Below are 12,777 nucleotides of genomic sequence, written 5' to 3' on the forward strand. Positions count from 1 at the left end.
CCCGCGCCCCGCGCCGCCCGGACAAAGGAGCCAGCGCCGCCCCGCCCTGCCCCGCCGCGTCACGTCACGTCACCCCGCACGTGACGAGCGCGGGGCGGGACCGCGTCGCCTCCGCCCCCTTTCCCCCGTGTTCTAGAGCAGGGCGCCGCCCTCGGAGGCGCTGGGTTCTAGAGTGCGGGGGGGCGTAGAGCAGCCCGGGGTACTAGAGCAGGGGGTGCAGGGCTGCTGGGGTTCTAAAGCCGGGGTCTAGAGCAGGTCAGGCTTTAAGAAACTGGGGTTTTAGAGCAGGGGTAGAGCAGAGTCGGGGGTTCTAGAGTGGGGGCAAAGAGCAGACAGGGTTTCTAGTGCGGGGGCATAGAGCAGCCAGGGGCTCTAGGGCACCTCCCCTGGGGTTCTTGGGCAGCTCCTAGAATTGGGTTGGGGTCTAGAACCAGCTGGCAGAGTCCAGGGCAGGTTCTAGAGCAGGCTGTGCCAGATTTAGACTTAAGCCACTTAAGCTCCAGTTTAGGGCCTCACACTATGAGGAGCCTCTAAATAATGATAATAATAATAATAATAAAAAAAAAACACTGGACATTTTCATTCTAATATGACCCAAATCTGCCCCTCTATGGCTCCACAGATATTTTTCATATTGGGTTCATTAATTTGTGCAGAAATAATAATTCCTCTTCAAATTTCATGAAAATCCATTTTTGTGGATTGTTTGTCATATGGGGCTCTTACGCTGGACAGTTTAAAGCAGGGATGGCCAACCAGCAGCTCTGGGGCCACATGCAGCTCTTGAAAAGTGAACGTGCGTCTCCTTGAATCACTGCACGAGCCCACGGCGACCAGCTTCTAGAGCCATCACGTCGCATCGTTACGTACGACTGTGGCTCTTTGGCAATGTACACTGCTAAATTCTAAGCAAGGAAGACTACAATCTCATAGGGATAACAGAGACCTGGTGGGACTCCACCTACGACTGGGCCATGGGTATAAATGGCTAAGGAGAAATCATGCAGATAAAAGGGGTGTGGGTGCAGCTTTCTATGTCGAGGGAAGTTACATGTCCCTGTAAATTGACATTTGCACTCAGGGAGGACGAGTGGGGTCCCTCTGGGTTAAAATACATGGGGAATGTGGCACAGGGGGCACCATGGTAGGAGTCTACTACAGACCTCCTAACCTGAAACAAGAGCTGGACCAGGAATTCCCCAGGGAACTGGCTGAGGCTGCACACTCTTGGTGCATGGTTGTCATGGGAGACTTTAACTACCCAGACATCTCATGGGAAGAGCACTCAGTCAAATCTGATTGGTCGCAAAGCTCTCTCATGTGCATGGATGAGCTCTACCTGACTCAAGAAGTCTATGGGCCAACAAGAGGTAAAGCGTTGCTGGACCTGGTACTGGCCAAAGGGGATGACCTAGTCAGTGACCTAAGAATAGATGGTCACTGTCACCCAGCTTTCCATGAGCTGATCACCTTTACTATCCATCACAAAGCTGGCAAGTCCTTGACTTCAGGAAAGCTGACTTTGACAAGCTCAGGAGGCTCGTTTCTGAGGCCCTAAGGGACCACGATTCGGCAGGAAGAGGAGTGGTTGTTCCTCAAGGGAGCAATCCTGACAGCACAGTTGTCCATCCCACCTCGGAGGAAGGGTGGCAAAAGGGCACAGCAGCCACCTTGGCTCAGCAGGGAACTTGAGGACCTCCTACACCTAAAACGAGAGACTTATAAAGGGTGGAAGGCTGGAATAACCTCTGAGGAGGAGTACTCAGCGCTGGACCGTGCCTGCAGGGAACGGACCAGGAAAGCCAAGGCTGCAACCAAACTCCATCTGGCTTCACATATCAAGGATAACAAAAAGTCCTTTTTCAGAGATGTAGGGAGATGGAAAAAAGCAAGGGTAACATTGGACCCCTTGTGGACCAAATGGGACAACTGATAACCGACTCCCAGGAAAAAGCCAGCCTGCCTAATGGGTACTTCGCATCCATCTTTCATCAACCCAAAGGGACTGTCCTACCTTGCAGGATGTGTTTATACCCAGCATCGGTGTAGACCTTGTAAAGGAACACCTTGAGAGGCTGGACATCTTCAAGTCAGCTGGTCCTGACAGATTATACCCTAGAGTACTCAAGGAGCTGGCAGTTGTTATAGCCCACTATTGGCAAAAATATATGAAAACTCATGGTGCTCAGGTGAAGTACCTGAAGACAGGAAGAAGGCCAATGTGGTACCCATTTTCAAGAAAGGGCAGAAAGTAGATCCCAAGAATTACAGGCCAATCAGCTTGACCTAAATCTCCGGTAAGATTCTGGAGAAAATTATCAAGGAGACCCTTCTGGATAAGCTGGCTGAGGGTAGCATCCTGAGGGACAGCCAGCATGGGTTTGTCATGGGTAGGTTTTGCCTGACCAAGATCATCTCCCTTTATGACCAGGTGACCTATCACCTGGACAAGGGAGAAGAGATTGACATTATATCTCCGGACTTTAAAAACAGCCCTTGATCTGGTGTCTCATGGTCTCCTCATAGAAAAATTGGACAACTATGCCTTCAGCTACATCACAGTCTGGTGGCTGGGAAATTGGCTCCGAGGTTAGACCCAGAGAGTAGTGGTTGATAGAAGCAAATCATCCTGGCGCTCCGTGACCAGTGATGTCCCCCAAGGCTCTGTCCTTGGACCAGTTCTCTTTAACATCTTTATAAATGATTGGTGTCAGAAGCACACTGGCCAAGTTTGCCAATGACACTAAACTTTGGGGCATAGCATCCACACCTGAGTATAGGCTAGTGATCCAGGCTGACATGGATAAGCTTAGTAAGTGGGCAGATGGAAACCTGATCAGTGATGATGTTCAATACGAAAAAATGCAAGATACTCCACCTTGGGGGGGGGAGGGAGGGGAGGATGGGGAGGGACGGACCCACCGCATACTTATAGGCTCAGCAGCGTGTGCAAACCGCTGACCATTTGAAATGCACTGGAGAGGTCTCATGACTCAACTCCAGCAAGCCATATATCTTCATGGCTATGTTGCAGCTAGCAGTGCACCGATACACTGGTCCCATATCAGATCAGCACTGATAGAGGGAAAATTGACAGTATTGGAAATCGGCTTTTTTTGCCTGATGTGGCCAATAATGTGGCTGATAAATGCCCCGTGCATGTGCCCAGCTGTACATGCATGCAACTAGGAACACAGCTCGGTGGCTTGGAGAGCAACATCGGCTGGTAAGTCTGTTGTGTGAGGAGGGAAGGGGCGTCGGGGGCAGATCGAGGCCCCTGTGGTGAGGGAGGGAGTGGTGCTGGAGCAGGTGCTGTGCTCAGCCAGGACAGGGCACGGGACGGAGCTGCAAGCGGCTTGTCCGGTGGGGGGAGGGCATCGTCAGCTCCTGCCACTGTGCACATACTAGGAGGGCATGGGGGGGGTGCCCCTGGGTCTGTGTATGGGGCAGGCTGCCACTGCAGGCTGGGGCTGGGCTCTTCCCAGTGGGAGTGTTGGGCCAGGCCGTGCTCAGGGCAGGTGACAGCGCCAATGGGAGGCTATAGCAAATTTTGGGGTGGCTACAGCCCCACCATAGTCCCCTCCCAGTGCCACCACTGCCTGCTCCAGTGCAGCCCAGCCCCGCACCAGAAGAGCTCAGTGCTGCCCTGGCCCTAGCCCGCAATGGCAGCCTGCCTTGCCCCATGCGCAGATCTGGGGGCACTTGTCCTCCTAGGGTGTGTGCAGTGGCAGGAGCCACTACCCCCCACACCTCCCAGACAAGCTGCTCACAGCTCCATCCCATGCCTTGCCCTGCCTGGCTGGGCAGCATCTGCTTCTGCCCCATTCCCTCCCTCACCATGGGGGCCTCCTTCTGACCCCCCACACCAGACTTACCAGTCAGACGCTGGTTTCTGAGCTGCCCGACTGCATATCGGAATCAGATTGCTATTGGCCAACATGGAACCTTAAAAAAAAAATTGGCTATCGATCTCAAACCCCAAAATCTCAATCGGTGCACCCCTAGTTGCAACACAACACAGTGAAACAACACTTGCAAGACTAAAGAAGAGCTCCTGCCACAAGGGTGGCAAAAGAAGGTGAACAGAGTATGCACTGACTTTGAACAGCCAGAGGTAATCTCAGCTACTAAAGCCCATTGAGATGCTTTTTGGCTGAAGGAGGCCTTAAGAGAGCACTTTAGGGCTGTATCTTGAATTAGGTATATTTTTTTGCAAAAGGTAGGATTATCTAGTCAAAGATGGAGGGACCTGGTGCTTCTCTGCCTTTGCATGTATGGGACTACAAATTTGGAGAGCTCAGAATGAAATTCTTGAACCAACACATTTATTAGAAGTAGAAAGTTACAGGAGCCCAGCGCTACAATTCAGCGAGACCAGACAGATCAGGCAAATGTAGAACCAAATCACAAAAAAAAAACCTGCCAAAAAAACACTGGACATGGCAAAACACCTATTAATATTGTAAACATAAGGAAAAGCAAACACACTGGTGAAGGAGGCAAAAGAAGTGCAACATGCATGTTAGTACATCATGCAAGTGCTTGTGTGTACAAACTCAGCTCTCCTTGTTCTCTGTGGGTGCCAAATAGTAGGTGCATGGGAAGAGGGTGGTACTGTTTTGCATGTGGGATGTGGTGGTGTCTGACTCCTTGTAAATGGGTTTTCCACACCATGAAATGGTGAAAATGGAGTAGATAGGTCCAGGCCTCTGGCCACAATGCTTGCCTGTTTCCCACACCATCTCTACCTTCTCTTTTTGGAGCTTCAATTTATTCTCAAGTGTCTTCCTCTCCCATTGCTTTCCTAAACAAATTTTCCTTTCATTTTTGGCCCACTGTCACTCAACATCATCCATGCTTCACTTATATCCCCACTGAAGAGCATTCCCTTATTTCAGCCAACCCGGCTGTCGCCATTGAATGTGTCCCTCTTAAGGGTCGAAGAGGCCGGTGGGGCTTGTTAGATTTACTAAAGCAGCACATAGGAAGAAAGAACTGGAATAATTTCTGCTACAAAGTTCAAAGAGACAAAGCAAATGAAGAATGAGTGGGAAGCCACTGTAGAAGCATTCATAGTGGCTGCTGGCACAGTGAGTCTTGTATAGCCCATAAAAGTTCAAGAGGATGTACAAGTCAGAGTGGGGAGGAGGGCATGTGGGAGAGCACACAAAGGGCTGCCAAGACCAGATAAAAAATGATCGCTGCAGTCCCTTGGGGGTTTGGCTGGTATTTCACTAACAAATGACCAAGACTCAGAGAAAGCACCTGCTGCAGACAAGAGTCTCAAGCAAACCTCAAGCAAAGAATAAAGCGGTTCCCTCCTAGATCACTTTCTTGCTGCTGTCCCAGGTGCAAGGAAGCAAGACTCTCTGCAAACTGGCCAGACCGCCTAGCCACAGGTTGGAATTGAGCACTGGATCTCCCTCGGCACAGCACACGAGGGAAGTGTCCGGGGCCAGGCCCACCAGATCATGCAGTGTGCCTGCAAGCCATTTTCCATACCCAGTGATGCGCTGACCTGGGTTCCAAGCTGCATACTAGCCATGTTTTCTGAACAAATGTAGTGCTGCACAACTGAAACATTAGTGGGTGCTATACAGAGCTGAGATCTCTAAAGCTTTACTCTTGTCTGCCTGGCAGGTCTTCATTAGAAAAACTGGCACTTTACTGCCCAGCATCCCTTTGTTCTCTGCATGTAGGGAAGCATACTGTTTTCAAAACAGCAGGTGACATGCTGAGAAGGAAAGCACATACTAAGGGAAAGAAAGACTGCTCCCATCACCAGAGATCCCTTCACTATGCTGTCCATTGGAATGGGCTCCGGTGGTACTACGTTTGGTCGTCCAACAGAAGTTCAGGGTTATAGTTTCATAGTTGGTAGGGTCGGAAGGGACCTGAGCAGATCATCAAGTCCGACCCCCTGCCACGGCAGGAAAGGATGCTGTGCCCAAATGGCCCCGGCTAGGTGATTGTCTAGCCTTCCTTTTGAAGACCCCCAAGGTAGGAGTGAGCAACACTTCGCTTGGAAGTTAATTCCAGCTCCTAGCCGCCCTGACCGTGAAGTAGCGCCTCCTGATGTCCAGCCTGAACCTACTCTCTTTCAACTTACGGCCATTGCTCCTTATTACTCCCGGTAGTGCTTGGGGGAACAGGGACTCTCCCATTGCCTGCTGGTCTCCCTCGGCAAGTTTACAGGCAGCCACCAGATCCCCTCTCAGCCTTCTCTTGTGGAGGCTGAACAGGTTCAGGTCCCTTAGCCTCTCCTCGTAGGGCTGGCCTTGGTGCCCCCAGATCATGTGAGTGGCCCTCCTCTGGACCCTCTCCGTGTTGGCCACATCCCTCTTGAAGTGCGGGACCCTGAACTGGACGCAGTACTCCAGCTGCGGCCTGACCAGTGTCGCAGAAGGGGAGGATCACCTCCTTGAACCTGCTCATGATGCATCTATGGATGCATGACAAGGTGCAGTCTGCCCTCACATCTGTCCTTCTTGCCATGGACCTTGGAAGATTCTTCAAGCTCCTGCAAGGCTTCCAGAAGGACAACCAGGGTGCTGGGGAGATCACCAAAAATGGCACAGAGGTCCTTATAAGAAGGGAAAGTTACTATGGTGCATCCAAACTTACTGCCCCGCAGGATCACCCCTTAGTACATCTACCAGAGATCCCTCACCTTGGCCTGGCATTGTTTCTCACCATACCTGTACCCCTTGGCTTGCCCGTTTCTGCGACTGCTTCGTACACATCTGTGTTCTTACAATTTCTGCAGAATTGGGCTTCTGCAGCCTTTTCCTGAAAGGGGAGAAGGGCCAGTACCTCCTTCCTGCTCCTTTCACCCTGGAGCATTGTGGCCTTGGGACATATCTCCCTTTGCACAAAAGCCATCTTTGTCCACTCTAAATATATCTGAACAGAAAAAGAGGCTGTGTCCAAAATAAACTGAGAGCTTAAAATAGGGTAGAGCAGGCTTCTTGGTAGCAGGCAACAGAGTCCAAAACTTGCCAGAGCAACTACCAAAAAGCAGTATAGGATTGGTGCTAAAGGACTGCTTTGACTGACAGAAGCAAAGCTGAATCCAACACTAGCTTTACATTGTTGGCTTAGGGTTTATTATTGCTTGCAGAGGTGGTGTTAGTCCACTGACACAGACATTAAGGTTTGTTCGGGGGGGGGAATAGGCATCTCCTTTCGCCACCAAGCAAACAGACATCTATGCCCCTTGTTGCATCACAAATGCCAAACATTTGTGGTTGTGACAAAAGTAGTATCCATTTTTTGCTATTTAGCAGTAGACATCCATTTGCTTTGTGAAGCGAGAGCCAGGGCAGCCTGGAGCTGTCTGCATTCCCCAGTCACCCTGGGCAGGTGGTTCAGGAGCCTGATCCTGTGCATCCCAGGAATTCCCATTCAGGATTGGGCCCGTGAAGCCCTGGGAGTGCTCGCCAGCCTTCCCCTCTCTCAGAGACTTGTCCCCAGGAATCTCTGGAGTACATCTCCCCAACTGGAGAAAGTCAGGGTTTCCTGCCTGAAGAAAGCCCCAGAGGGGCAAACTGCCCAGGTACTCCCAGGGCTTAAGGGACCTGATGCTGCACAGGAATTCCCAGGATGTGCAGGATAGGGCCCCTCAAACCCCAAGAGAACATGTTGCCCATTATCCCATCCATTAATGCTGCACGACAGTGGATAACATGCGTTTTGTCCAACGAAGTGGACCAGCTGGGCACAGCTGATCTGCTTCATTTGACAATATTTATTTCTAGTTTTCAGCCACTGTGTGTGTGGACATGCACAAACATGTCAGGAGAATTCCAGTTCTATTGATAAAACTGTCTAAGGTACCAGAGACCTTAGTCAGGCTTTCCACGTGTTAAACTAATGACTAATTTATTTAAGCTATAGCTACAACATACCCAGACTAGTTATTTACATGGATGAGATGTTTTTGAACATGTAAGGTCTTAAATATTTGACTGTATAACTGCAAGAGGTTAAAAAAATGGGGAGTGGAAAAACACCTCCTCCTTTTTTGCTATATGCACTTAAGGCTGCACATCTGCACAAGCCATGGATATTCTATGCACAAGTGATTTAATTCACTGATCTGGAGAATTTAGTCCTTACAGATTTTTCATCCAAGCACTTTGCCTCCTTTTTAGGAGCAACAGGCTGATGTTCTCTGACACCACTTTTGCATTCGCAATCCATTTAACTACATTAACGCTGCAAAAGTAAAAAGGCAATTTTCATGACCAGCTTTCTTGAAGACAACACAGTTATTGTGGTCATTTAACTCAACATGAGACTAATGCACAACACTAGCATCATGTTGCTTCACAAGCACAAAACACAAAACAAGGCATTTAAAACCAAAAGAATATTACAAGAACTAAAACAATAACATTACAAGAGTGCTGTCATGTTCTGCGGACATAGCTTTAGCTTCTCACTCGACTTATACTTAGTGCAAAAGCATCCTGTGAATAAAGCCAGGGTTCTGTTAGCAAGAAAGCCACCCAGAATATTGTTTCAGTACCAAAGTCTGCTTTACCAGTGTAATTTTCAAGTTTAACACATTACACTTCTTGTTTGGGCTTTAAATGCTTTTTTTTCATTGAACCAAAACAATCATCACAGAAACTAAAAACCTCAAAGCAAGCAAAGAAAAAAACGCAATGTTAAAGAGTTAAAACATATTAATCACAACACACACCATTCTTAAACTTAGTTTAACTTCCTTGCTTAAAAAATAAATGTATTGTGTGCTGAAGAGAAGCATGACATATTCAAAGACACAAACACATTTTTTTTTTATAGCAAAACAGCAGCTAGAACCAACTGAGAGATCAGGCACACAACAGCATCAGAATTTGCTCCTTCAAGTCAGTTTTCTCACTTACCATGGAGCTGTTTGTACTTTTGAGAATATGCCAAACAAGTTACCACATCTACTGAATCTGGTAGAGACAAACAATACTTTTATATAGAGCATTTACGGTGTTCAATTTTGATTTGCACATGTGGAACTTCACACAAAAGTCCCGGTTTTAATTAATTGGAAACATTTCCCCCTTTTCTCTCTCAGCAAGTAGTTTAAATTAGAAAAAAGAAATTACAACAGGTGGCAAGAGAATTCCCCGATTTCACAAACATTTCATTTGGAAAAGCAGGTGACTGCTTTGTACAATGTCATTTCTGGATTAGCCACTTGATTCTTCTTCACTCCATTTAAACCTATGTTAGGCACATCCAATTCACTGAAGTAAATAATACCACAGTGTGTATTCTGGATATTGCAGCCTGGTTGTCTTTTACATGATACAACTATACTGAGAAATAATACATTGTCCAATGTTCCATCAGGGCTGGGGGGCGAGAACTCTCAAAGATCCACATTGGGCTTTTACACATCCTGAAACTGTCCCTCCATCACACATACCCCTTCAGCCACTCGCCTAAACCATCATTTTCAGATCTCTGCTGATGCTCTAGCAGTGGGCAGCTCTGCCACTTTTTTTCCAAATTTGGTCCTACATGCACCTGCTAACTCCCTTTTCTCTGGAATGGGTGAACTGCCCTCTTGTATGTCTTACTTGTGTAGCTGATGAGGAAATTATGGGAGTGTGAGAAGGAAATACAAGGGCTAATGAATGTAAAGCTGTTGCTTCTGTTGTTTTTTTTACAAAAGGTAAGGGAAGGGCAAGAAGTTGGCAACTTTCCCTCACTCTGCTCCTCTTCTATAGATCTCACTGGTGCTTCTCTATTAACACTTCAATGGTCCACAGACTAGGAAGGGGAACGAGCAGTCCTTGGAGCTTGACTCAGAGCCCTGCTACCAGTCTGCTGGTTACGGTGCACGAGCGATGATTTTATTGAGAACAAGATCACACATTTTTGCAGCTGGAATTCATTTCAATTTCCCATTCAGGGAAGGAGGCAGTTTTATTACATCTCTGAAAGTAGCATTTTCATCCACTGAAGACACGGATCTTAATCCAGGGAAAAGAGCTCACATCTTCATTCCAACTTGCTCACTTGTTTAAACATTTGAACAGTGATTGGCTAGGGTAAACTATTTTCGCAGAAGTCAAATCACCCAATTCATCTTCCCTGACAACAGCTAGTACAGGACTGAGGCACCGCCGTTCGCGTTGACTTGGGAGGAAAGCTACAGCTGGGTTTACCAAAAGATACTGTGAAAGGATCAAAAGCCACATTCAAGCTTTGCACAATCTTAAGAGGTGGGCACTTCAGGAGCAATGAGTGTTAATTTCCCCAAAGTCTGCTCTACAATCCAAAAATCACATTTAGTGGAGAAAGGCCTTCAGATAAGTCCATTCTCCAAAATCAGACCCACAGGTTATTTTCTTTTAAAATTCACTTAAATTTAATAACCATTTCAGGGAGTAACTACATTCAAGACAAGGACATGGTACTACTGGTAATGGCGCACTTAAATTGGAAAAAATACTAATACAAAAACCCAAACAAACCCCAAGCAGCTCTGAATTTTGTTTCTGAGCTGGAAGCACCGTCTCTGAACCAATCATGATTCCAGTCAGTCTTGCTTTGAGTCCTTCAAGGCTTGAAGTCTTTCTAACAGAGGAGGATGGGAATAATGCCACATTGAAAATATCCAATCAGAAACAGGGAATCCTAAATTATCTTTGTTTAGTTTGATCAAAGCAGAATACAGGTCTTCAGCCTTCCCAAGCTCCTTGGCAAATGCATCTGCTTGAAATTCAAATCGGCGGCTTAGTACAGTCAAACAGAAGGAGAGAACCTGTGGGGGGAAAATATATCAAAATGACATAAAATCTCAGCAATCTGCAATTTTCTTAGAGGGCTGGAAAGTCATCTGGTAAGAACATGCAATCTGTCAGCAATCAAGCCTGAGAGCATTGACAGAACCTTGCAACATCTTCAGAACAACCACCACCTTGGGTTCTTTTTCTTACAGACCATGAAATTAACTGAGCTGTAGGAGCATAGTCCAAGAGGAAAAGGTAACTCCTTGCAACAAAAAATTCAGGAGGAAAGCAACTGAGCTCCATGACATGGAGGGTGGAAGCTTGGAGGTCAAAGCATACTCTGGGGACAGGACACTCTGGCATAGCAAAAAATCAAAAAAGCAAAAGTTTTTCCCTACCTTTTCCACTGAAACTGTTTTTGGTTTGGACATGCAAACAAGCTACTGTTAAGGCTAGTTAGGGTGTGGACTTATAGTATTTCAGCTACTTCATTGTCCCTGTCCAACCATGTTCCTCCCTCAACAGTAAACCGGAAGGTAGCTTACACTTCACTTAACATGAGCTACTTCACCGTTACTGCTTGGTAAAAGCATGTACATGAGCCGTTACCATGACATAGCTTACCAATGTTAGAAAGCCAAGGTGTATACCTCATGTCATGATTATTTGTTCATGCAGTCATTTCTTGTGTTAATTAGGCTGGAATATCATTCCTACAAACCACAAGAGATGAGACTAACAAAAAAAAAAAAAATCAAACCTAAAATATATTTTATAAAACACTTTTGCATGGAAGCCTCCATGTTTTAAAAAACTAAAATCAGAAAAACAGCAGTTGTGTCATGTGTCATAAATTCAATGATTCTCAATACATTCTACTGACACTCCTCCAGGAAGCTGTTTTAAAATGGCCTTTTATTATTTGATTTTTACATAGTTTTAAAATGATTTCTACAGCAAAATAGAGGTTATAGTGCAGGATACAATCATGGCCTGAAACTGTTTCTAAAATGCATTATCTGCCTGCCTTTCTTGGACTGAATCATATTTCATTTTTTACTTTAATATTTCATTTGCTCTTTTATGTGCTGTTTCTTACTGTAAACCACTGTGAGCTTTTGCTGGAAAGGGCCGCATATAAATCTAACACATAAATAAATAACCTATATTTTTGTGTTATGATCTTGCCTACTCACACCACTCAGAGATTGTTGCAGTAAATTATAATAGGATTTCCAGACCACTAACCATAACAATTAAGGTGAAGTGCTTACATAATACTGCCACCAGAAATTCCAAACAATTCCTTGTAATAATAATACCAGGAAAAATGATTAAGTTACTACCTAAGCAGTCTGATATTCAACTCTCTCTCTTTTAAAGAGATTATTTTTCATAAAAGTTGTTATTTACCTCATTATAAGGTGAAAAAATGAACTGGAAGATAATCATCAGGCCTATCAGGGTAGGTTGGGTCTCATAGAAACCAAATGCAGCAAAGAGTTCCTTCCGTCCAATTAATACAGCAAACAAGAAGAAACAGAGAAAGGAGTTCATCTAGAAAGAAACAATATTCCCATTAAAATGGGCCTTTTAGTTTAGCATACAATTATTGATTAAAATTCTTACGTTACAGTTATAATCTGAAATAAATGTATTTTTTGGGGGAAAAAGCATGTCATTAGGCAATTAAAAACCTCTTATAATGCATACAAAGTGGCTGACTTAAGACTGCAGTCAATCTTAACTGAATTTCCCAATTCTCAAGTCCTTGACTTTCCAGCTTTCATGTTGTAGCTCTACAACATAATTATAAAGTTAGTGTCCATTAAGCAAAAAGGAGTCTTACAAAAAATGGAAACTGCCATATTACTCGGGTGGACTATAAAAAAATTGTATGGGCAAGTAGAAAGAAATCAGGAGGGTCAGGTCACAGATTAAACACTGGATGGCAAAGCTAACATGTTTAACGATTTCTTTGCCTCCGTCTTCCTAAGTAGGGACCAGAACAGCCACCTCCCTGCTGGGCCCC

General features: G+C 45.9%; 1 protein-coding gene across 1 annotated transcript in view; it reads right to left on the bottom strand.

The window, feature by feature from the left end:
* Positions 1–8,356: 8,356 nt before the first annotated feature.
* ZMPSTE24 (zinc metallopeptidase STE24) overlaps positions 8,357–12,777 on the bottom strand; it is a 22,967-nt gene continuing 18,546 nt past the window's right edge. Inside the window, exons 9-10 of the mRNA XM_019547720.1 lie at positions 12,159–12,302; positions 8,357–10,777 (exon numbers count right to left, since the gene is read on the bottom strand). Coding sequence (XP_019403265.1) covers positions 10,553–10,777; positions 12,159–12,302 — 369 coding nt within the window. The 3' untranslated portion in view covers positions 8,357–10,552. The remainder of the gene's footprint in view (positions 10,778–12,158; positions 12,303–12,777) is intronic.

This window comes from Crocodylus porosus, unplaced genomic scaffold (genome assembly GCF_001723895.1).
Source record: "Crocodylus porosus isolate Cpor-Errol unplaced genomic scaffold, CroPor_comp1, whole genome shotgun sequence".
NCBI lineage: Eukaryota > Metazoa > Chordata > Crocodylia > Crocodylidae > Crocodylus > Crocodylus porosus.